The sequence below is a fragment of the Etheostoma cragini genome, unplaced genomic scaffold (genome assembly GCF_013103735.1).
Source record: "Etheostoma cragini isolate CJK2018 unplaced genomic scaffold, CSU_Ecrag_1.0 ScbMSFa_1485, whole genome shotgun sequence".
NCBI lineage: Eukaryota > Metazoa > Chordata > Actinopteri > Perciformes > Percidae > Etheostoma > Etheostoma cragini.
The window spans coordinates 55,030-80,593 of record NW_023265545.1 but is presented as its reverse complement, the minus strand read 5'-3'; the positions used below and the strand labels follow the sequence as shown (position 1 = coordinate 80,593).

The window sequence follows — 25,564 nt, the reverse complement described above, 5'->3', positions numbered from 1 at the left end:
TCTATCAATCAAGCCAGATGAAACTAATCAGTTAGCTTAACTTCAAACGTGCCTTCAGGATATTAAAACCTGGATGACATTTAATTTTCTAATGTTAAACTCAGATAAAACGGAAGTTATTGCTCTGGGACGCAAGCACTCTCTGTGACGCATTATCCAAAGAGATAGTTACTCTGGATGGCATCACCCTGGCCTCCAGCACCACCCTGGCCTCCAGCACCACTGTGAGGAATCTTGGACATGTCCTTTAATTCCCACATAAAGCAAATTTCAAGGATCGCCTTTTTCACCTACGTAAAACATTGCAAAAATCAGGAATATCCTGTCTAAAACTGATGCAGAAAAACTAGTCCATGCATTTGTTACTTCTAGGCTGGATTACTGCAATTCTTTATTATCAGGCTGCTCGAAAAAGTCCATAAAGACTCTTCAGTTGATCTAGAATGCGGCAGCATGTGTTCTCACAGGAACCAGGAAAAGAGACCACATCTCTCCTGTTTTAGCTTCTCTGCATTGGCTTCCTGTAAAATCCAGAATAGAATTTAAAATCCTTCTTCTCTCCTACAAAGCTCTTCACGGTCAGGCACCATCTTATCTTAAAAAGCTCATAGTACCTTACAACCCTACAAGAGCACTACGCTCCCAGAGTGCAGGGTTACTTGTGGTTCCTAGAGTCTCTAAAAGTAGAACGGGAGCCAGAGCGTTCAGCTATCAGGCTCCTCTCCTGTGGAACCAGGTTCCAGTTTGGGTTCAGGAGGCAGAAACCGTCTCCATATTTAAGAGTAGGCATAAGACTTTCCTTTTTGATAAAGCTTATAGTTAGGACATATAATTGAATATTGTTAGGGAGTGAGGAGTCGCAGCGTCCGCCTAACCCGGCCCACCTGATTCTCGTCATAGTTGTCAGATCTATTTAACATATAATCAAGCATATAATAAAACTAGAGGGAGACTTGGCATACAGCCCAATCCGGTTGGGGAGAGTTCTAGCCTGACCAGGCTCCTCTCTTTACCCTGTCTCTCCTAGTTATGCTGTAATAGTTTTAGACAGCTGGGGACTTCCTTTGACACACTGAGCTCCTCTCTCCTCTCTCCTCTATCTTTCTATCTTTCCATTTATTTGCATCCATGTCCCAGAAATGCTAGTTACTAACCTAGTTACTAACCTAGTTACTAACCTAGCTACTAACCTAGCTACTAACCTAGTTACTAACCTAGCTCTGGGGAGTCATTCCCCGGAGTCCTTATGTTCTTTTTCCCCAGCATGTTCCCTTGGATCAGGGAGGCTCCAAAATCATGGTAGCAGCTGTCGCCATGTTCCCGCTCCACGTTCTGCGGTGCCATGTTCATCTGCTACCCTCTGCGGTGCCCAGCTACGTCCTGCTGTGCCTTGTAATGCCCAACAGTGCCCTGCTATGCCATGAACTACTACAAAGAACTGATACAAACTACAATTTTTCTATTCTTGTTATTTCCACTCTTCATTCTAACCCCAACCAGCCCGTCAGACACCGCCTACCAAGAGCCTGGGTCTGGGTCTGGGTCTGTCCAAGGTTTCTGCCTAAAAGGAAGTTTTTAATCGCCACTGTCGCCCTGTTGCTTGCCCCGCAGGAGCCATCCCAAAAGGATTAATAAAGAGAAGTCTAAGTCTATTTCTCTAGTTTCTATTTTGTGTATTTCTATATTTTTTAATTCTACACTTAGTATTTCTGGCTGAGTTGCAGCCGCTCCATCAGCGTTACTCGTCCTGTAACGGTCTGAACTTTATGAAAGTCTTATAAATAAATCAAGAAATAGACATACAAAGGCTCTCGTTGCCATGGTTACCATAGTGCAGTTGGAGGAGTATCTGATTGGCTGGACGACGTTGAGTTGGTACAACATCTTACAGACGGTCAGCACACAGGTCCAGACAGTACAGACCCCGGACAGCAGAGGGCGCCACGCCCTGCAGGGCATCGCCACGGCAACGCACAGCACGAACACCAGGTTCAACACACACACCTACAGAGAGACAGACAGGTTCAACAAACACCTGCAGAGAGACATACAGGTTCAATAAACACCTGCAGAGAGACAGACAGGTTCAACACACATGCAGAGAGACAGATGGGTTCAATACACACACATACAAACACACACATACAAACACACCTGCAGAGAGACAGACAAGTTCAACACACAGCTGCAGAGAGAAAGACAGGTTCAACACACACATCTGCAGAGAGACATACAGACGGGTTCAACACACACCTGCAGAGGGACAGACAGGTACAACACACATACCTGCAGAGAGATAGACATGTTCAAGACACACACACACACACACCTGCAGTGAGACACACAGGTTCAACACACAGCTGGAGAGAGACAGACAGGTTCAACACACACCTGCAGAGAGACAGACAGGTTCAACACACACACACCTGCAGAGAGACAGACCGGATCAACACACACACACACAAACACCCACAAACACACATACACCTGCAGAGAGACTTATTTATTCCTCACATGACAAACTGAATGAACACCTTTTTTCTCTGCAGGCCAATACTGCTTGTCTCTCTGACCTGTCTCTCTTCACTGATGAAGAGTAGTGTCAGCCCAGGTTGCTCTAGCAATGCTAACACTGATAAAGAGTAGTGTCAGCCCACGCTGCTCTAGCAATGCTAACACTGATGAAGAGTAGTGTCAGCCCACGCTGCTCTAGCAATGCTAACACTGATGAAGAGTAGTGTCAGCCCAGGTTGCTCTAGGAATGCTAACACTGATGAAGAGTAGTGTCAGCCCAGGTTGCTCTAGCAATGCTAACACTGATGAAGAGTAGTTTCAGCCCAGGTTCCTCTAGCAATGCTAACACTGATGAAGAGTAGTGTCAGCCCAGGTTGCTCTAGCAATGCTAACACTGATGAAGAGTAGTTTCAGCCCAGGTTCCTCTAGCGATGCTAACACTGATGAAGAGTAGTTTCAGCCCAGGTTGCTCTAGCAATGCTAACACTGATAAAGAGTAGTGTCAGCCCACGCTGCTCTAGCAATGCTAACACTGATGAAGAGTAGTGTCAGCCCACGCTGCTCTAGCAATGCTAACACTGATGAAGAGTAGTGTTAGCCCAGGTTGCTCTAGCGATGCTAACACTGATGAAGAGTAGTGTTAGCCCAGGTTGCTCTAGCAATGCTAACACTGATGAAGAGAAGTGTTAGCCCAGGTTGCTCTAGCAATGCTAACACTGATGAAGAGTAGTGTCAGCCCAGGTTGCTATAGCGATGCGGGGCTACATGGTAACGAAACTGCTGCTTTCACTTTCTATGATGATGACTAAGGCGACAAAGATGGGGACACAGATTATACTCAGCAGCTAGACCTCGTGAGTAGCAGTCTATTCAAGGTGTTATGATGAAGATGATGAAGATGATGAAGATGATCTAGCACTCTGTTGTCAGTTAGAGAGCTCGTCTCGCTCAGATAAATAAGGACTGAAAAGGGGGAGAACCCGGGTTGTGGAGGGCCCCATGCCTGGGTTTGCCTTAGGCCTCAAAATGACTAAATCCGCCCCTGGACAGACAGGCAGACAGACAGAGAGACAGGCAGAGAGAGAGACAGAGAGACAGGCAGAGAGACAGACAGGCAGGCAGACAGACAGAGAGACAGGCAAAGAGAGAGACAGAGAGACAGGCAGAGAGACAGGCAGGCATGCAGAGAGACAGGCAGGCAGGCAGAGAGACAGGCAGGCAGGCAGAGAGACAGGCAGACAGACAGAGAGACAGAGAGACAGGCAGAGAGAGAAAAAGGCAGGCAGAGAGACAGGCAGGCAGGCAGAGAGACAGGCAGGCAGGCAGAGAGACAGGCAGGCAGGCATACCTCCTTCACACAGACCCAGATGATGTACAAGGACACAATCTTGACAATGTGCATTTCCAGGATCCACCAGAGGACAAACTGGAGGCGCTGCAGGGAGACAAGGAGGCGCAGTGACAGAACCACGAGACGGTCCACCACCAACCGCCAGGACACCAGCCCTGAGGACAGAGACACAGACAGAAAGGTTTTCAGACAGACAGACACAGAGAGAGAGAGAGAGAGAGAGAGAGAGAGAGAGAGAGAGAGAGAGAGAGAGAAAGAAAGAGAGAGAGAGAGAGAGAGACATACCGTCAGACAGGATGAGACACAGAGAGACAGACAGAGACACAAACAGACCTGTGTCTCTGTGTTTACCTATGATGTGGTCAGACAGGGTTTCCCTGTCCAACATGCAGGGGTCCTCCTCCTGTCTCTCCTCCTGTGTCTCCTCCTGTGTCTCCTCCTGTGTCTCCTCCTCAAGGAGGAAAAGAGGAGCTCCACCCAGCGACAGGTCAAACAGGCTGCCGTCAGAGTGGACTAACCTGCAGAGAGACAGACAGGTTCAACATATACACCTGCAGAGAGACAGACAGGTTCAACATATACACCTGCAGAGAGACAGACAGGATCAACATATACACCTGCAGAGAGACAGACAGGATCAACATATACACCTGCAGAGAGACAGACAGGATCAACATATACACCTGCAGAGAGACAGACAAATATTTAGTCCTGTAGCAGAGCTGAATATAATAATAATAATAATAATAATGTATAGGTCTGGTGTGCTATACTGTGTGCATGTGTGTTTGTGTGTGTAACCTGCTGATGGTGCTGTGTGTGTATATGTGGTGTGTGTGTGTGTTTGTGTGTGTGTGTGTGTGTGTGTGTGTGTGTGTGTGTTTGTGTGTGTGTGTGTACTGGTGACGGTGTTGTTGTGTTTGTGTGTGTGTGTGTGTGTGTGTGTATGTGTGTGTGTTTGTGTGTGTGATACCTGCTGATGGATGTGTTTGTGTGTGTGTGTGTGTCTCTCTGTGAGTGTGTTTGTGTCTCTCGGTGTGTGTCTCTGTGTGTGTGTCTGTGTGTGAGTGATACCTGCTGATGGTGGTGAGTGTGTGTGTGTGTGTTTGTGTGTGTGTTAGTGTATGTTATCTGCTGATGGTACTGTGTGTTTGTGTGTGTGTGTGTGTGTGTGTGTGTGTGTGTGTGTGTGTGTATATTGTGACAACTTGAAATCCCCCGTTGCATCAGCTGTTTAAAAAAGGAAGCGGGGCCGCCCCTTTAACATTGATTGTTTTGATTATTTTCCGGTGTGCGACAGCAAGGAGAGCGAGGACTTCTGGGGACTGAGTGGACAGAGTAGAGAGTCGGGAAAGCAGTAAGTAGAGTCGGAGGAGCTACAGCTCAGCGCGCAGCAACAGAAGTATTGGTCGTTTTAATCCCTTAAAACAATGTCATAACCGCTACTGACGGCTCTGTTAAACCTCTGAACAAACACTGGAAAACTTTGGATACAACTCTCAGCCGTTCACTGAGACCCCGCTAAACCCCGGACTGGATTATGACCTGACTGACAAGACTAATTGACTGACTGATTAGACTAAGTCTGTAAGTGCCCCTTTTTGCTTTTCATGAAATGTATCGGTTGTATGTACGGTTGGACTAGGACTAAAAAGATACCTTCAGCCAGATAAATTCTGTTTCTGTTCTATTCCACAAACGAACTGAGTTATCAGAAAACCACAAGTGGAGTTTTTTTGTTGGATTTTTGTGGCTTTTTCTTTTGGTATTATTGGACATTGCATTATTCTGTGGGACTTTTTGGGAGTGTTTTGCTTAAATTTTTCTGTTTAAATACATGAACATTTGATTGGATTCTTGAATTGTGTGGTGTTTTGTTGGGTTTATTCTTTGGTTCGTTTAGGGTGTACATTCTTATATATGCATGCTTGTGTGGTTTTGTTCTTTATCCTACTTATAAAACACAAACAATATATACCTGTACTAGACTAACACTATCTTCAACGTCAGGAGAGAGACCTGGCTGGCACCCCTTAACAAAAAAACAAACAAACCATAAAAGGATCAAAGACAAACTGTCACAGTATGTGTGTGTGTGTGTGTTACCTGCTGATGGTGCTGTTGTGTGTGTCCACCACTGTCTTCAGGTCGGTCAGCTGCAGGAACGGCTGGTGGAAGTAATGAAGGTGAACGATACATACCTGCAGCACGAAGGAGAAGAGAAGAAGAAGAGAACCACATCACCAGGAAGAGAAGAAGAGAAGAATAGGGAGAACGTCAACGTCATCCTCATCCTCTTCTTCATCACATCATCCTCCTTCTCATCCTTCTCATCATCCTCATGCTCATCAACATCCTCATCCTCCTCATCATCATCATCCTCATCGTCCTCATCATCACCTACCAGGAGGAATGAAGCGGGGATGAAGATCCTGGTGAAGAGAACGGGAACAGAAAACTTCTCCAGACCGAGGTCTTCCAGCCTGGAGACAGAGAGGACAAGTACTAGGATTACTAGGGAGTACTGTTGGGAGAACCAACCCTCAGAAACCTGCAGATCGGCTGCTACTCTCAGTTCTTTAAATCACGGCTGAACACCTTTCTTTCTTTAATATTTCATTTCTGATACTGCCCTGGAACTTTTATTCCTGTGTTTTATCTGTTTTCTGTTTTTATTTTTTTATTTTAACTGTTTATTCTTGTGTTTTATCTGTTTTTATTTTTAACTGTTTTTAACTGATTCTGTGTAATTCACTTTGAATTGCCCTGTTGCATAAATGTGCTCTACAAATTCGTATTGGGAGTACAAGGAGTACAGGGAGTACAGGGATTACAGGGAGTACCCGGGGGTACAGGGAGTACAGGAAATACTGGGATTACCTGTGTTTACCTGTGAGTACCTAGCACTACCTGTGAGTGCCTGGTAGTACCTTTAAGTGACTGGTAGTACCTGTGAGTACCTGTGAGTGCTGAGTCCAGTGTAGTAGCTCCAGGTGTCAGGGGACGAAGGGAACTGGAAGGTGTAGACCAGGATCAGAACCAGCATGGAGTAAACCACAACGGCTACCCAGAAACCCCTGAGCACGGAACGCCAACGCTCGTAGTTCAACTACAGTCAGACAGACAGGTAGAGAGACAGACAGGTAGAGAGACAGACAATCAGATAGACATTCTCTGAACCAGTTCTATTTGTTATAGTGTACCGAGCACCTGGTCCAGACTCTGAACCAGTTCTATTTTTTATAGTGTACCGAGCACCTGGTCCAGACTCTGGGCCAGATCTATTTGCTATAGGGTACCGAGCACCTGGTCCAGACTCTGAACCAGTTCCATTTGTTATAGTGCACCGAGCACCTGGTCCAGACTCTGAACCAGTTCTATCGGTTATAGTGTACCAAGCAACTTCTTATTGTAGGGGATTTTAATGTTCATGTGTTCAAAGTGTTCACAAACTGACTCACCGTTCTAACCCCAACCCCCCCCCCCCCATCTTGTTCTGGTCTATGGTGTTGAAATTGAACATTTAATAGTGTTCCCACAGAATCCCTTTCTATCTGACCACTGTTTGATAACTTTTGAGTTTATACTGCTGAACTACACGCCATTAGGCAAAACCTTCTATACAAGATGTCTATCTGATAGTGCTGTAGCTAAATTTAAGGATGCGATTCCGTTAGCATTTAATTCATTAATGCATCTAACCCAAGTCCCAAAGTAACAGAGGACTCCTATGCTATTAGTCCCTCCCAAATCGATCATTTTGTTGATGGTGCAGCAGGCTCGCTGCAAACAACACTTGACTCTGTTGCCCCTCTAAAAAAGAAGATAATAAAACAAAGACGGTTAGCTCCATGGTATAACACTGAAACTCGCAAATTAAAGCAAATATCACGAAAACTTAAGAAGATTTTGTGTTCCACCAAATTAGAAAATTCTCGGTTAATCTGGCAAGATAGTCTTAAGACGTATAGGAATGCCAGAGCAGCGTACTACTCGTCATTAATAGAGGAAAATAGGAACAACCCCAGGTTTCTTTTCAGCAGTGTGTGACGAAGTGGGTTTGCTCACCACTCGTCCCTTACAGGTCATTAGTTTTAGTATGTAGACACAGTTATTGTTGGTTTAGTTCCATTTTATTAGGTTGCAGGTTTAAACATGATTTAAAGGTTTCCCTGTGTTGACACTTACAATTGTTTGTTCCTTTGTTCAGTTTCACCATGCAGGACAATTGTTTGGGGAGGGGCCGGCCTAAGCATTTCCTGTTTTATAGGAAAAGGGATGTCAGGGATGACATCACCGGGCCAAACCAAGTAGAGGGGTTTCTTGTGTATAGGAACGTTTATTTTAGTTGTTTTTGGTTATTATATAAAAAGGTATGAATAACCCTGACCTGTTTTTTAGGCAGTCAGATAGGAGGGAACTGGCAACCAAGTTCCATAGGTTAAGAGATTGCTAGGTATTAATGTTATGGAGTAGATCAACCTGCTTTAGGATGGGATGGACTGAAGCAGTTGGGTGTGAATTGACCACCCATATATAAAGAGTAGGATTTTTGCTCCCGATGAAACCGGGAGGTGAAGCTGTTCTGCCAAGAACACATGTCTGCTGTTAACGCTGCTACTAGTTGAGTGTGTGATTGTCTTTAAGTTTGATTATTTAGTTATCCATGTAATGCAGACCACTGGAAATAAATAAGTATCAATGTCTGAGTCTAACTACCTACTACCATCCTAGCCACTCTGGCCAACCCACAACACACTGTAGCCAGGCTAACGGAAGGTCACAGCTCTACTGAGCCAAGTATTCCCATAGCTCTTAGTAGTAACGACTTTATGAGATTCTTCAATGATAACATTATAACTATTAGAAGCAAAATTCACCAAGACCTGGCTTTAACTGGCACTGACTTATCTCTAAACTCAGGAACCTCAGAAACAGCTTTAAAACCAGATATATGTTTAGACTGCTTTGCTTCACTTCATCTTTATAAATTTAATTCAATTATTTCTTCAGCTAAGCCATCAACCTGCCTCTTGGATCCCATCCTGACTAGGCTTCATCTAAACCCTCAACCTGCCTCTTAGACCCCATCCCGACTAGGCTACTTAAAGAAGTTTAACCCTTAGTCAACACTTCTTGATCCAGATGTTTTAGCCAACTATATACCTATACCCAACCTTGATCCAGATGTTTTAGCCAACTATAGACCTATACCCAACCTTGATCCAGATGTTTTAGCCAATTATAGACCTATACCCAACCTTGATCCAGATGTTTGTTTTAGCCGATTATAGACCTATACCCAACCTTGATCCAGATGTTTTAGCCAACTATAGACCTATACCCAACCTTGATCCAGATGTTTTAGCCAACTATAGACCTATATCTAACCTTGATCCAGATGTTTTAGCCAACTATAGACCTATATCCAACCCTGATCCAGATGTTTTAGCCAACTATAGACCTATATCCAACCCTGATCCAGATGTTTTAGCCAACTATAGACCTATATCTAACCTTCCATTTCTCTCTAAGATTCTTGAGAAAGCAGTCGCCAAACAGCTGTGTGACTTTCTCCATAGCAACAGCTTATTTGAGGATTTTCAGTCAGGATTTAGAGTTAATCAAAGTACAGAGACAGCACTTGTGAAAATTACTAATGACCTCCTAATTGCATCAGACAAAGGACTTATCTCTGTACTGGTGTTATTAGATCTTAGGGCTGCATTTGATACCATTGACCATCATATCTTATTACAGAGATTGGAACATTTAATTGGCATTAAAGGGACTGCTCTAAGCTGGTTTAAGTCTTATTTATCAGATCGATCTCAGTTCGTTCATGTTAACGATGAATCCTCCGTGCACGCCAAAGTTAGTCATGGAGTCCCACAGGGATCTGTGCTCGGTCCAATCTTGAACCCCAAGTTGCCCCCGGTGCTGCGCATCGGAGTGTGAATGTGTGTGAATGTTTATCTGATGAGCAGGTGGCACCTTGTACGGCAGCCCCGGCCACAGTGTATGAATGTGTGTGAATGCTGAATGTTCCCTGTAGATGTAAAAGCGCTTTGAGCAGTCGTTAAGACTGGAAAAGCGCTATATAAATACAGCACATTTACATTTACATTCCTTTAGGCAGTATTATTAGGAAGCACTGCATAAACTTTCATTGTTATGCAGATGATACTCAATTATATCTATCAATCAAGCCAGATGAAACTAATCAGTTAGCTTAACTTCAAACGTGCCTTCAGGATATTAAAACCTGGATGACCCATAATTTTCTAATGTTAAACTCAGATAAAACTGAAGTTATTGTTCTGGAACCCAAGCACCTCCGTGACATATTATCCAAAGAGATAACTACTCTGGATGGCATCACCCTGGCCTCCAGCACCACCCTGGGCTCCAGCATCACCCTGGCCTCCATCACCACGCTGGCCTTCAGCACCACCCTGGCCTACAGCACCACCCTAGCCTCCAGCACCACCCTGACCTCCAGCATCACCCTGGCCTACAGCATCACCCTGGCCTCCAGCACCACCCTGGCCTCCAGCACCCCTGTGAGGAATCTTGGAGTTATCTTTGATCAGGAGATGTCCTTTAATTCCCACATAAAGCAAATTTCAAGGATCGCCTTTTTTACCTACGTAATATTGCAAAAATCAGGAATATCCTGTCTAAAAATGATGCAGTAAAACTAGTCCATGCATTTGTTACTTCTAGGCTGGATTACTGCAATTCTTTATTATCAGGCTGCTCGAAGACGTCCATAAAGACTCTTCAGCTGATCCAGAATGCTGCAGCACGTGTTCTGACAGGAACCAGGAAAAGAGACCACATCTCTCCTGTTTTAGCTTCTCTGCATTGGCTTCCTGTAAAATCCAGAATAGAATTTAAAATCCTTCTTCTCTCCTACAAAGCTCTTCATGGTCAGGCTCCATCTTATCATAAAGAGCTCATAGTACCTTACAACCCTACAAGAGCACTACGCTCCCAGAATGCAGGGTTACTTGTGGTTCCTAGAGTCTCTAAAAGTAGAACGGGAGCCAGAGCGTTCAGCTATCAGGCTCCTCTCTTGTGGAACGAGGTTCCAGTTTGGGTCCAGGGACCAGAGCGTTCAGCTATCAGGTTCCTCTCCTGTAAAACCACGTTCCAGTTTGGGTTCAAGAGGCAGACACCGTCCCCACATTTAAGAGTGGGCTTAAGACTCTCCTCTTTGTTAAAGCTTATAGTTAGGGCTGGCTCAGGAAAGTCCTGAACCATCCCTTATTTGCGCCGCTATAGGCCTAGACTGCTGGGTGACTTCCCATGATTCACTGAGCGCCTCTAAAATTGAATTAAATTGAAAATAGTTAGGGAGTGTGGAGTCACAGCGTCCGCCTAACCCAGCCAACCTGCTTCTCGTCATAGTTGTCAGATCTATCTATCACAAAATCAAGAATATAACAAAACTAGAGGGAGGCAGTGCGAAACAGCCCGGTCTGGTTGGGGAAGAGTTCTAGCCCGACCAGGCTCCTCTCTTTACCCTGTCTCTCTTAGTTATGCTGTAATAGTTTTAAACAGCTGGGGACTTCTTTCGACACACTGAGCTCCTCTCTCCTCTATCTTTCTCTCTTTCTATCTTTCTATCTTCCCATTTATGTGCATCCATGTCCCAGAAATGCTTGTTACTAACCTAGTTACTAACCTAGTTACTAACCTAGTTACTGACCTAGCTCTGGGGAGTCATTCCCCGGAGTCCTTATGTTCTTTTTCCCCAGCATGTTCCCTTGGATCAGGGAGGCTCCAAAATCATGGTAGCAGCTGTCGCCATGGTCCCGCTACACGATTTGCAATGCCATGTTCATCCTGCTATGCTCTGATGTGCCTTGTAATGCCACAGAGTGCCCTGCTATGCCATGAACTACTACTAAGAACTACTACAAACTACTATTTTTTGGGACTGTTTTTGCCACTCTTCATTCTTACCACAACCGGTCGTCAGACACCGCCTACCAAGAGCCTGGGTCTGGGTCTGGGTCTGGGTCTGTCCCAGGTTGCTGCCTAAAAGGAAGTTTTTCCTCACCACTGTCGCCCTGTTGCTTGCTCTGGAGGAAGCTACTAGAACTGTTGGGTCCTTGTAAATTCTGGATCATGGTCTAGACCAGGGGTCGGCAACCTGCGGCTCCAGAGCCACATGCGGCTCTTTGATCCCTCTGATGCGTCTCAGATTTTAAAAAGTACTTAATGAATATTTCATTAAAATGTATTTTATTTTATTTGGTACAGTAAATTAAAGACATAATTTCAGCTGTGGCCTCCTCAGCTGCCTGTGATGAATCTAAAGACTTAGGTGATATCGAACAAATGGCGCTGTTCTGCCGGTATGTAAACTCGACTGGGGCCACAAGAAAAAAGTGATCCAGTTGATACCACTAAAAGGCCAAACACGGGAGGGACGTCTGTGAGGCTGTCTTGAATTGTTTAGGAGCAAGAAGAATAACACCTGAACACCTGAACACCTCAACACAGCTCTTCAGGGTACAGGACACACAGGGCTGTGCGTCCTTTACCCTGAGGACCTGAGGAGGTTTTGCCATTCGAGCCCAGTTAACAGGTCTAACCCTATTTTACTAAACGGTTAACCCAACGTTTTGTTTTGTTTTTCGAAGTTAAAATGATTGGTTGTGTGCAGAATTGTTATTTCATTTTCTCTGCAGTCGTTCATTGATTTCATAAATGAACACTATATAAAGTGTTATTTCATTTAAAATTTCAAAAGGGTTTTGTGGCTCCGGGTGCTTTCTTTACTGTGTGAAACGGGTCCAGACGGCTCTTTGAGTGGTAAAGGTTGCCGACCCATGGTCTAGACCTACTCTATCTGTAAAGTGTCTTGAGATAACTCTTGTTATGAATTGATACTAGAAATAAAATTTAATTTAATCAAAGTACACAGTAGCAGTACTAGTAGTACTCAGTATTACCTGGTAGAGGGCGACGCAGCAGAGGAACATCACCATATAGATCACTTTGTAGACGACGATTTTTCCTTCAAAACTAACGAAGAAGAACATCGTTCCGCAGACGTAGATCCAGTATTTAACAAACATCCTGGTAACCAAGGCAACAAGAGCCTCCATCTTAAGTGGTCCTCCTCCTTGCAGGAGCAGCACCTCCTCGTACGACATTTCCTTTTTCTTCTTCTCCTCCTCCTTTTTCTTCTCCTGCTGATGGTCACCAACACGCTGCTCCTCTGGAGGATATGAAACAGAATGAGATGCTGGATCACACTATTAATACTACACTTTACACACACACACACACACACAAACACACACACACACACACGCACACACACACCAGAGTATTAATACCACACTTTACACACACACACACACACCAGAGCATTAATACCACACTGTACACACACACACACACACACAGGCACACACAGACACACACACACACACCAGAGTATTAATACCACACTCTACACACACACACATGCACACCAGAGTATTGATACCAGACTGTCCACACACACACACACACACACACACACACTAACCTAACCCTAATTATTAACTAAAGCTGTCAAATGAATGTAGCAGAGTAAAATGTAAAGTACAAGAACCTCAACATGTGGACTGAAGTACAATACTGTAATACATGTACTCAATTACACTCCACCACTGATCCATTGTGTAGTTTTTGATTTAACAAGGCTTATTGGTGAGTCATTCCACTGCTACATGTAGCTACATGCTAACATCATGTTTCTCCCACCTGGCTAATTCCAATGCTTCATGTAGCTACATGCTAACATCATGTTTCTCCCACCTAGCTAATTCCAATGCTTCATGTAGCTACATGCTGACATCATGTTTCTCCCACCTAGCTAAGTCTAATGATTCATGTAGCTACATGCTAACATCATGTTTCTCCCACCTAGTCCATGCTGTAGTTTGGGGTAAGAAGCCTTTAATTGAGATTTATAGAAATGCAGCGGTAATTGACACAGAAAGCAGGAAGTATGACACACAGGAAGCAAGAAGTATGAAAAAACAGGAAGCAGGAAGTATGATACACAGGAATCAGGAACCTTCCTGATGCTCTGTGTTGATGTTGCCACATGTAGCGGATGTGATCAAGCATCTACACACAACAGCAGTCAGACAGACAGGTAGGTGTCTTACCCTGTGTGTGGACGGTGATGTTGGACAGCTGGAGGTCTTTCTGTCTGTCTCTCTTCTCCGTTAGCGCCTGGCGTAGTAGCAGCCAGAAGGTCAACAGACACAACAACTGCAACAACAACAACAACATGATCATCAGATTACACACTCTCATAATCAGATTACACCCTTATATGCACACTACACAGTCTCACAATCAGATTACACAGTCTCACATTCAGATTACACACTCATATGCACACTACACACAATCAGATTACACACTAACAATCAGATTAAAAACTCTCACAATCAGATTACACACTCATAATCAAATTACTCACTCTCATATGCACACTACACACTCACAATCAGATTACACACTAACAATCAGATTACACTCTCTCACAATCAGATTACACACTCTCGTAATCCAATTACACACTTTCATATGCAGAATACACAGTTGCATACAACAAGAAGGATGTTAAATCAAGTGAAAGCAGTGGGGCTGAATCTGTTTCCTCCAGGTTTGTCTTGAGTTCAGGAAGTAGCTTCAGTACCTGGATTTAGATTTGGTTGTTTTTGGTTAAACTCTGGTCGAGAGAACCCTTTAACCCTCAAGGTATTACGAAAGCATCAAAAAATGCAGTACGTGACAGTATTATAACAGTAACAAGACAATAACATCACAGTAACATTGCAGTAACAAGACAGTATCATCACAGGAACAAGACAGTATCATCACAGTAACGTCACAGTAACATCCCAGTACCATCACAGTAACAAGACAGTATCATCACAGTAACGTCACAGTAACATCACAGTAATATCACAGTAACATCACAGTACCATCACAGTAACAAGACCGTATCATCATAGTAACATCACAGTAACATCACAGTAAAATCACAGTAACATCACAGTAACAAGACAGTAAGATCACAGTAACATTGCAGTAACAGTAGTAACGTTACCTTGGAGACGAGCTCCCTGCAGGGGTCATCTATTTTCGGAAACAGTCCAGGAACTTCCTGGACGGAGGGGAAGCTGTAGACATACTGTAGGATGACAAGCAGGTTGCCGTAGGCAACCAGCCAGGGTGATGACATCAGCGTGTAACGGCGGCGCTCTCGCATCATCCAGAGGATGCAGGACCACAGCAGCAGGACGCACGTCAGCCAGGACACGTACGTTATGGGCCAGGCCATCATGGCCACCAGGGCGCAGATGTAGCTCTGTTTGAGGAGGAAGCTGAAGGCCAGCGCGGCGGCGCCGCCCCCTTCATCTTCATCCTCCTCCTCCATCTCTTCCTCCTCGTCCCATTCATCTCCTTCAAACGCACACGTCTCTAAAGTGTCTGCAGCACCAAGTAGAACAGAACCACGCTGTGATCAGGGCTTTAAGTTTGCCCCCGCCAACCACCAGATCCAGGTCAAAGTTACTCTCACGGGCTAACACTGGAAAAAAAACACTGGAAAAACACTGGAAAACACTGGAAAACACTGGAAAACACTGGAAAAAACGTTGTAAAAACACAGTGTAAAAACACAGTGTAAAAACACAGTGTGAAAACACTGGAATAACACACTGTGAAATCATTGTAAAAGAACACTGTAAAATAACTTTAAAAATACTATAAAAATACTTTCAAAACACTTTTAAAACACTGTAAAATCACTGTAAATATACTTTAAAAAAAATTGTAAATACACTTTAAAATCACTGTTAAAAAAACACTGTAAAATCACTGTTGAAAACACTGTAAAGTTACATTAATGGAACAAATAGACCGGCTGCAGAGACAAAGCGTCTTTGCTTCAACAAATATGGGCTCTTTTGGGTACAATTGGCTTGGAGCAACACTGCTCATAAAGAAGTACTAATCCTACATTTCCCATAAACACTTATGTTACTTCTATCAAGCGTTAGCTACGTGTCTAGCGTGTAGCATCCATTACGAGTCACTTAGAATCTGAACAGCTGGGATTCAAACCACAAACTCACCTGATTGGCTGAGAGAGCAGTGAGGCGTGGAAGAAACATCCAATCCTAGGGCTGTGCTCTGGGTGGGCGGGGCAAAAGAGTCAGAGGTACTGTGATTGGTGGAGGACGTCAGCGTCTACAGACAGAAACACAGACAGATGTCACAGTCAACTACAAAAGTAAAGTAGACTGAAATCAGATTATTAATAAATAAATGATGATATAAATATATTAATGTAATAAAAAATAAATTATGATATGTACGTCTCTGCACTCTGGAGGATCGTGAGCTCTCCTCCACAGCTCTCTCCGTCGCTCCGCTGTGATGTCACTGGTGACATCATCACTGGTGACACTCAGGGTGCTGGTGGCAGTGATGATGTCACAGCTCCTGCTGATCACTGACTCTGTCCTAGATGTACCCCGCCCCCCATCACCGTCGATCAGCTGCAGAAACATGTGTCACGTCACATACATATTTATATATATTTTATATATATATATATATATATATATATATATATATATATATATATACACACACACACACACACACTGTGTATATTATGTCTGCAGTGATCACCTGGTTCCTCCACAGACCTGCCACGGCGTTGTAGAGCAGCAGCAGCATCAGAGGACTGCAGAGGTGAAACCAGCTGAGCTCAGAGTTCACCTGCAGCCTCCAGGGGGCGGAGCAGTCCACCGAGCCGACCGGGACCATCCCGAACACTCTGCAGAGAAGACATGCATCAGGATCTCAGAGAACCGACTCCAGACCTGAAGGTTCCTAAATACAGGGTCTCAGAGAGCTGACTCCAGACCTGCTGGTTCCTATAGACAACCAGCAGGGGGCAGCAGGGTCGCAGATAACTGACTCCAGACCTGCTGGTTCCTAAAGACAACCAGCAGGGGGCAGCAGGGTCGCAGATAACTGACACCAGACCTGCTGGTTCCTAAACACAACCAGCATTCAGCCCTCTGAGATTTACTCGCCAATCAAGTACCTGGCGGAGGTGTAATACCTTGTGTGTTACCTGGCAGAGATGTGTTACCTGAAAGAGATGTAATACCTTGTGTGTTACCTGGCGGAGGTGTGTTACCTGGCGGAGGTGTATTACCTTGTGTGTTACCTGGCGGAGGGGTGTTACCTGGCGGAGTTGTAATACCTTGTGTGTTACCTGGCAGAGGGGTGTTACATGGCGGAGGTGTAATACCTTGTGTGTTACCTGGCAGAGGTGTGTTACCTGGCAGAGGTGTGATACCTTGCGGAGGTGTGTTACCTGACAGAGGTGTGTTACCTGGGATAGGGGTGTTACCTGGAATAAGGGTGTTACCTGGCAGAGGTGTGTAACCTGGCGGAGGTGTGTTACCTTGCGGAGGTGTGTGACCTGATAGAGGTGTGTTACCTGGCATAGGGGTGTTACCTGGCAGAGGTGTGTAACCTGGCTGAGGTGTGTTACCTTGCGGAGGTGTGTGACCTGATAGAGGTGTGTTACCTGGCATAGGGGTGTTACCTCGCGGAGGTGTGTTACCTGATAGAGGTGTGTTACCTGGCATACGGGTGTTACCTCGCGGAGGTGTGTTACCTGATAAAGGTGTGTTACCTGGCATAGGGGTGTTACCTGGCAGAGGTGCGGTTGGGGGGCCACGCCTCCTGCAGCGAGGGCAGCTGGTAGCTGTAGAGGAACAGGAAGTGGGACGCGGAGTAGGGCAGTGACATACCAGACACACACCTAAAGAGGAGGGTCGGGACCCGGCCGGACCACGCCCACCACGTACACAACACCTGAAAACACAGCAGGTAGGGGAGGGAGGAGAGGGAGGGGAACATGATGCCTGGGGAGGGAGGAGAGAGGTCTTCTGGTTATCTGACAGTCTTCTAGTTATCTGATAGTCTTCTAGTTAAGTCTTCTGGTAAGGTGGTTGAAAGTGTTTTACCTGTCAGTCCCAGCAGAACTGTCAGCAAGACTTTCCATCCGGTCGTCGTCATGGTTTCCACCATCTGCCTGGTTTTACTGACCAGTAACTCTAGTTCAACCAGGAACTTGTTTCTGCTGATTTCCTCCTCGTCCTCGTCTCCAAAGACTGAGTCCTCCTCCAACACCAGGTCCTCCTGCTGCTCCTGCTTGGCCGAACCACAACCCTCTCATTACTGGACCCTCCAGACCTGAATCTATTTTACCTCATGAGTCGTCTCCCATAGCGCTGCGGAGGAAGGTCTGGCTCGTCCACTCAGCACTCCTCGATAGAACAACCTGCTTTGGTTTATCGACATTTCTTTAACCCTCATGTTGTCTTCCATCAAAAATAAAATTAACACTTCTGATGATGCTTTTTATCGATGTTTATAACTTTTTTATGTTTTTTTTCCCTTGTTTCATCACTTATGACGCTGTTTTTCAATGTTTGTCACTTTTTTTCACGTTTTCAAAACTATGTAACAATAAGTTATTAACTTTAGTTTTACAGTTATTGCTGGATTTTATGGTCAAATTACACCTAATGTTTGAGTTAGAAAAGCAGAAATTAGGAATTATTGAGACTAAAATTAAAGGAATGATGTTGATGGATAATCACAGACTGGAATATGTTAACTTTTACTCAATATTATTTTAAAAACACTTCAGTTTGTTTTCAAATGCTATAAAATTGAAGAAGACACCACAAAATTAATGAAAGCAGAGATTTGTACTTGGCAAAGAGCATTGGAATCAGTCATGTGATTTTGGGGAATTAAAAAGAACATTGAAAAAGGACCAGATATGGACAACATGGGGACAACATGAGGGCAACATGAGGACAACATAAGGACAACATGAGGACAACATGAGGACAACATGAGGGCAACATGAGGACAACATGAGGGAAACATGAGGGCAACATGAGGGCAACATCAGGACAACAAGAGGGCAACATTAGGGCAACATGAGGACAACATGAGGGCAACATGAGGACAACATGAGGACAACATGAGGGAAACATGAGGGAGACATGAGGGCAACATGAGGACAACATGAGGACAACATGAGGGAAACATGAGGGCAACATGAGGGCAACATCAGGGCAACATGAGGACAACATGAGGGAGACATGAGGGCAACATGAGGACAACATGAGGACAACATGAGGACAACATGAGGGTTAAACCAAACCGTGGGCGGAGCTAAACTCCAGAAAGAGCCACGGAGCCGCTGCTAAATATTCATGTGAACATATGGAGGCTGTCAGGAGAATTGTATTTCAAGATAAATATAATTTGATAGGGGATTTTTCAGGAATGGATCAGGATTTAGGGTTTAGGGTCGCTGACATAGACTCATATCTAACTCACCTTTCAAGGGGCTAGGGTAAAAACATTTGTCAGCTTTAGGGAAAGATGGTGTTTGGGATAAAATATGTTTTAAGTCCAGGAACAGAGTTAAAACTGCAGATAAGGTCTTCAAACCTGAAGTTATGGATCAAACGATAACTTGGTCTGGGGTCTTAGAAACTGTCCTTCAGTATTTCAGTCCTGGTCTTAGAAAATGTTCTTCAGCCTCTCAGTCCCTGTCTGGTGTCTTGGAAACTGTCCTTTAGCATCTCAGTCCGTGTCTGGTGTCTTAGAAACTGTCCTTCAGCATCTCAGTCCTGGTCTGGGATCTTAGAAACTGTTCTTGAGCATCTCAGTCCTGGTCTGGGGTCTTAGAAACTGTCCTTCAGCATCTCAGTCCTGGTCTGGGATCTTATAAACTGTTCTTGAGCATCTCAGTCCTGGTCTGGGGTCTTAGAAACTGTCCTTTAGCATCTCAGTCCTGGTCTGGGGTCTTAGAAACTGTCCTTCAGCATCTCCGTCCCACAACGGGACAGACTGCTGGAGGACAAGGACTGAAAATGTTTCTACTGCCATTGGTCTCTCTTATGGCAGTAGAGGAAGAGAAGAGATAAAGAAGAGGAAGAGATGAAGAGGAAGACAAGATGAAGAAGATTAAGAGATAAAGAAGAGGAAGAAGCAAAGACGTCCTGATGTCCCTCATGCTGCTGCTCTCTGGTCTGGTTTCATGTTAACAAACAGACTCCGACAGTTCAGCTAATAACATGAAACCTGATCACTTTGTGTGTGTGTGTGTGTGTGTGTGTGTGTGTGTGTGTGTGTGTGTGTGTGTGTGTGTGTGTGTGTGTGTGTTTGTAACATAATAAGGTTACCGTTAATAAATAGCTTACTGAGTTACACGCTAACAGACAGGAAACCTTGTTAGGAAAAATAGGAGACAACTTAACAAGGTTTCACCTGCTTCATCTGTGTGTGTGTGTGTGTGTGTGTGTGTGTGTGTGTGTGTGTGTGTGTGTGTGTGTGTGTGTGTGTGTGTGTGTGTGTGTGTATTACCTGCGTGTGTGTGTCAGAGTCCATTCTTACGATCAGCCTCCAGGTCAGGACACTGATGACGAGCACTCCAACATCTGGCAGGATCTGTCTCACTGCCGAGCCGGCATCACTTCCTGTCAGACTGAAACAGTCACCCTGTTAAATTCAGCCGATCTATGTCTGCTGAAAGCTGACAGACTTTGATTATTATTCTGAGTGTCTGACAACATTATGGGATGGATCCCTACAGAGATAGACCTTTTAGATAAATAGTAAGATCCTTTTAGTTTAACATGAAACAGAAATCACCATCACCAAACCCACCAGTCTCCATGTAAATAATCACTACTTTTAGCGTGTAAAGACCAGCATATCTCCACCAGTCTCCATGTAAATAATCACTACTTTTAGCGTGTAAAGAGCAGCATATCTCCACCAGACTCCATGTAAATAATCACTACTTTTAGTGTGTATAGAGCAGCATATCTCCACCAGACTCCATGTAAATAATCACTACTTTTAGCGTGTATAGAGCAGCATATCTCCACCAGACTCCATGTATATAATCACTACTTTTAGTGTGTAAAGAGCAGCATATCTCCACCAGACGCCATGTAAATAATCACTACTTTTAGTGTGTATAGAGCAGCATATCTCCACCAGACTCCATGTAAATTATCACTACTTTTAGCAACAGTTTGACTGATGAATTTCATGAATAAATGAAATGTTTTTTCTTGTGGCAGTTTGAAAATGTATTTTTTTTCAGACTGCGTTTCGTGTGTGTGTGTGTGTGTGTGTGAGTGTGTGTGTGTGTTTGTGTGTGTTTGTGTGTTAGTTACTTTATTGATGGATGTGTAGGTGTTTGCAGAGCCATGCTGTCCAGACAGAGTGACTACTGTCCCGCTCTCCACCCTGGATTACGTTACACTGGAATAAACCTGTTGGACTATCCTTCTGGTCTTCATTTGTTTGCATTTGGGCTCAACCAGTTCCCACACATAACACACTGTGTGTGTCTGTGTGTGTGTGTGTGTGTGTGTGTGTGTGTGTGTGTGTGTGTGTGTGTGTGTGTGTGTGTGTGTGTGTGTGTGTGTGTGTGTGTGTGTGTGTGTGTGTGTGTGTGTGTGTGTGTTTACCTCACCAGGCCGAGCTGACCGAGAGCTTTTTGCCACGACGTACCTGCAGACAGACAGGTCATTAAGAGACTGACAGGTCATTAAAAGAGACAGACGGGCAGAAAGACAGACAGACGGAAAGACGGAAGGTCTTACAGTTGGACTCCGGCTGCAGGGTGGCGGTTGTCATCTGGAAGAAGGACTGCAGCAACAGGAAGAGAAAACTGGAGACACAAAGGACCATCACACAGCGAGACGCATTACCTAGGAGACACACACAGGAAGCTACGTCAACATGTCCTCAGAGACATCAGATATCTGAAGACATGTTATTTTCTGTCTCTGGAGACATGTTAGTGTCTCTGGAGCCATGGTATTGTCTCTGGAGACATGTTAGTGTCCCTGTCATGCGTAACTTTTCCCGTATTTATCATGTGATGTTGTTCCATATTTATCATGTGATGTTGTCCTATAATGATCATGTGAGGTTGTCCCATATTGATCATGTGATGTTGTCCGATAGTGATTATGTGATGTTGTCCCATATTGATCATGTGATGTTGTCCTATAATGATCATGTGATGTTGTCCTATAATGATCATGTGATGTTGTCCCATATTGATCATGTGATGTTGTCCTATAATGATCATGTGATGTTGTCCCATAGTGATTATGTGATGTTGTCCCATATTGATCATGTGATGTTGTCCTAAAATGATCATGTGAGGTTGTCCCATATTGATCATGTGATGTTGTCCCATAGTGATTATGTGATGTTGTCCCATATTGATCATGTGATGTTGTCCTATAATGATCATGTGATGTTGTCCTATAATGATCATGTGATGTTGTCCCATATTGATCATGTGATGTTGTCCCATAATGATCATGTGATGTTGTCCTATAATGATCATGTGATGTTGTCCCATAGTGATCATGTGATGTTGTCCCATAGTGATCATGTGATGTTGTCCCATATTGATCATGTGATGGTAGACGTCTGTTGTGTAATTCAGTGTAAATGAATGGAAACAATATGGTCACCACAGGTTCTTATTGGCTATAAAGTCGTTGGACGGTGATGTCATCACCACAGGTTCTTATTGGCTGTAAAATCATTGGATGGTTATGTCATCACCACAGGTTCTTATTGGCTGTAAAGTCGTTGGACGGTGATGTCATCACCACAGGTTCTTATTGGCTGTAAAGCCGTTGGATGGTGATGTCATCACCACAGGTTCTTATTGGCTGTAAAGCCGTTGGATGGAAACACATTTTCACCAGATTTATTCTCAGAAGGTTTTACCAACTCCAGATCATTAGAGGGACACGTGGATGAAACTTATCTCCAGAATGAAAACGTCCTCTCTGGACTAAAGGGAAAAGCGGTAGTTGCCTGGTCGGGCCAGATTCATGACAGAATCTCAGGAAACGCTGGAACCATCGCACCAACCCGGCAAGTTAGCACGTTAGTACATAAGCACGTTAGCACGTCACGCTATCAATGGGCAGTTAGCTCAGTGATTGGCTGATTTCCTCCCAAAGCCTCAGACCTGTACCTCTGATGTCACCATGAGGAAGAAGCTCTGTGATTGGCAGGTTTCCTTCACACTTATAAAAATAAAAAAGAGCAAGGACACAGGAAGTGATGTCACACATCTATTCTGTGTGTTTCCTCAGGAACATCCTTCAGGAAACACTCACTTCCTGTCTTCACGTGTGTGTGTGTGTGTGTGTGTGTGTGTGTGTGTGTGTGTGTGTGTGTGTGTGCGTGCGTGTGTGTGTGTGTGTGTGGGTCCACTTCACACAGACTTACTTCTCCCATTTTCTTTCTTCACTACTACAACTACTGCTAATACTACTACTACTACTACTACTAGTGTTGATGAGTGCTGATGAGAGCCGGTAAGTGTTGGTGAGTGTTGGTGAGTGTTAGTGAGTCCTGATGAGTGCTGGTGACAATCCAGAGTTGGGACCAGGAGTTGGGACCAGGAGGCAGAGTCACAGTCTGACACACTTCTCTGCTCCTTTATTCAAGGAGTTACCTAGTAAAACCCCATAAAGATCAGGAATATCCTGTTTAAAAATGATGCAGGAAACTAGTCCATGCATTTGTTACTTCTAGGCTGGATTACTGCAATTCTTTATTATCAGGCTGCTCGAAAAATTCCATAAAGACTCTTCAGCTGATCCAGAATGCTGCAGCACGTGTTCTGACAGGAACCAGGAAAAGAGACCACATCTCTCCTGTTTTAGCTTCTCTGCATTGGCTTCCTGTAAAATCCAGAATAGAATTTAAAATCCTTCTTCTCTCCTACAAAGCTCTTCATGGTCAGGCACCATCTTATCTTAAAGAGCTCATAGTACCTTACAACCCTACAAGAGCACTACGCTCCCAGAGTGCAGGGTTACTGGTGGTTCCTAGAGTCTCTAAAAGTAGAACGGGAGCCAGAGCGTTCAGCTATCAGGCTCCTCTCCTGTGGAACCAGGTTCCAGTCTGGGTCCAGGGACCAGAGCGTTCAGCTATCAGGCTCCTCTCCTGTGGAACCAGGTTCCAGTCTGGGTTCAGGAGGTAAAAACCATCTCCATATTTAAGAGTAGGCATGAGACTTTCCTTTTTGATAAAGCTTATAGTTAGGACGTATAATTGATTATTGTTAGGGAGTGAGGAGTCGCAGCGTCCGCCTAACCCGGCCCACCTGATTCTCGTCATGGTGGTCAGATCTATTTAACATATAATCAAGCATATAATAAAATTAGAGGGAGACTTGGCATACAGCCCGATTGGCATACTTTCCATCTTTTCATTTTGTGTGCATCCATGTCCCAGAAATGCTTGTTACTAACCTAGCTACTAACCTAGCTACTAACCTAGTTACTAACCTAGCTACTAACCTAGCTACTAACCTAGCTACTAACCTAGTTACTAACCTAGTTACTAACCTGGTTACTAACCTAGTTACTAACCTGGTTACTAACCTAGCTACTAACCTAGTTACTAACCTAGTTACTAACCTAGCTACTAACCTAGCTACTAACCTAGCTACTAACCTAGCTACTAACCTAGTTACTAACCTAGTTACTAACCTAGCTACTAACCTAGTTACTAACCTAGCTACTAACCTAGTTACTAACCTAGTTACTAACCTAGCTCTGGGGAGTCATTCCCCGGAGTCCTTATGTTCTTTTTCCCCAGCATGTTCCCTCGGATCAGAGAGGCTCCAAAATCAGGGTAGCAGCTGTCGCCATGGTCCCGCTACACATTCTGCGATGCCATGTTCATCCTGCTACACTCTGCGGTGCCCAGCTACATCCTGCTACATCCAGCTACATCCAGCTACATCCTGCTACATCCAGCTACATCCTGCTACATCCTGCTACATCCAGCTACATCCTGCTACATCCAGCTACATCCTGCTACATCCTGCTACATCCTGCTACATACTGCTACATCCAGCTACATCCTGCTACATCCTGCTACATCCTGCTACATCCTGCTACGCCCTGCTACATCCAGCTACATCCTGCTACATCCTGCTACATCCTGCTACGTCCTGCTACATCCTGCTACATCCTGCTACGTCCTGCTACATCCTGCTACATCCTGCTACGCCCTGCTACATCCAGCTACATCCTGCTACATCCTGCTACGTCCTGCTACATCCTGCTACGTCCTGCTACATCCTGCTACATCCTGCTACATCCTGCTACATCCTGCTACGTCCTGCCCAACGGTGTCCTGCTATGCCATGAACTACTACAAATAACTGATACAAACTACTATTTTTTCTACTTTTTGTTATTTCCACTCTTCATTCTAACCCCCAACCGCTGGTGAGTGTTAGTGAGTGTTATGGAGTGTTGGTGAGTGCTGGTGAGTGTTGGTGATTGCAGGTGAGTGCTGATGAGTGCTGATGAGTGTTGGTGAGTGTTGGTGAGTGTTGGTGAGTGTTAGTGAGTGTTGGTGAGTTTTGGTGAGTGCCGGTGAGTGTTGGTGATTGCAGGTGAGTGCTGATGAGTGTTGGTGAGTGCCGGTGAGTGCTGATGAGTGTTGGTGATTGCTGGTGAGTGCTGATGAGTTTTGGTGAGTGTTAGTGAG

The 25,564-nt window shown here is 44.6% G+C and overlaps 1 protein-coding gene across 1 annotated transcript in view; it reads right to left on the bottom strand.

The window, feature by feature from the left end:
- The window catches only part of LOC117939940 (piezo-type mechanosensitive ion channel component 2-like), a 63,570-nt gene that overhangs the window by 35,530 nt on the left and 2,476 nt on the right, over positions 1-25,564 (bottom strand). The window contains exons 3-19 of the mRNA XM_034865337.1: positions 21,622-21,729; positions 21,487-21,529; positions 20,369-20,489; positions 17,944-18,127; positions 17,628-17,841; positions 16,589-16,736; positions 16,270-16,452; positions 16,027-16,141; positions 14,997-15,379; positions 14,044-14,149; positions 12,832-13,100; positions 6,826-6,974; positions 6,270-6,348; positions 5,972-6,066; positions 4,217-4,383; positions 3,863-4,020; positions 1,828-2,004 (exon numbers count right to left, since the gene is read on the bottom strand). Coding sequence (XP_034721228.1) covers positions 1,828-2,004; positions 3,863-4,020; positions 4,217-4,383; positions 5,972-6,066; positions 6,270-6,348; positions 6,826-6,974; positions 12,832-13,100; positions 14,044-14,149; positions 14,997-15,379; positions 16,027-16,141; positions 16,270-16,452; positions 16,589-16,736; positions 17,628-17,841; positions 17,944-18,127; positions 20,369-20,489; positions 21,487-21,529; positions 21,622-21,729 — 2,699 coding nt within the window. The remainder of the gene's footprint in view (positions 1-1,827; positions 2,005-3,862; positions 4,021-4,216; positions 4,384-5,971; positions 6,067-6,269; positions 6,349-6,825; positions 6,975-12,831; positions 13,101-14,043; positions 14,150-14,996; positions 15,380-16,026; positions 16,142-16,269; positions 16,453-16,588; positions 16,737-17,627; positions 17,842-17,943; positions 18,128-20,368; positions 20,490-21,486; positions 21,530-21,621; positions 21,730-25,564) is intronic.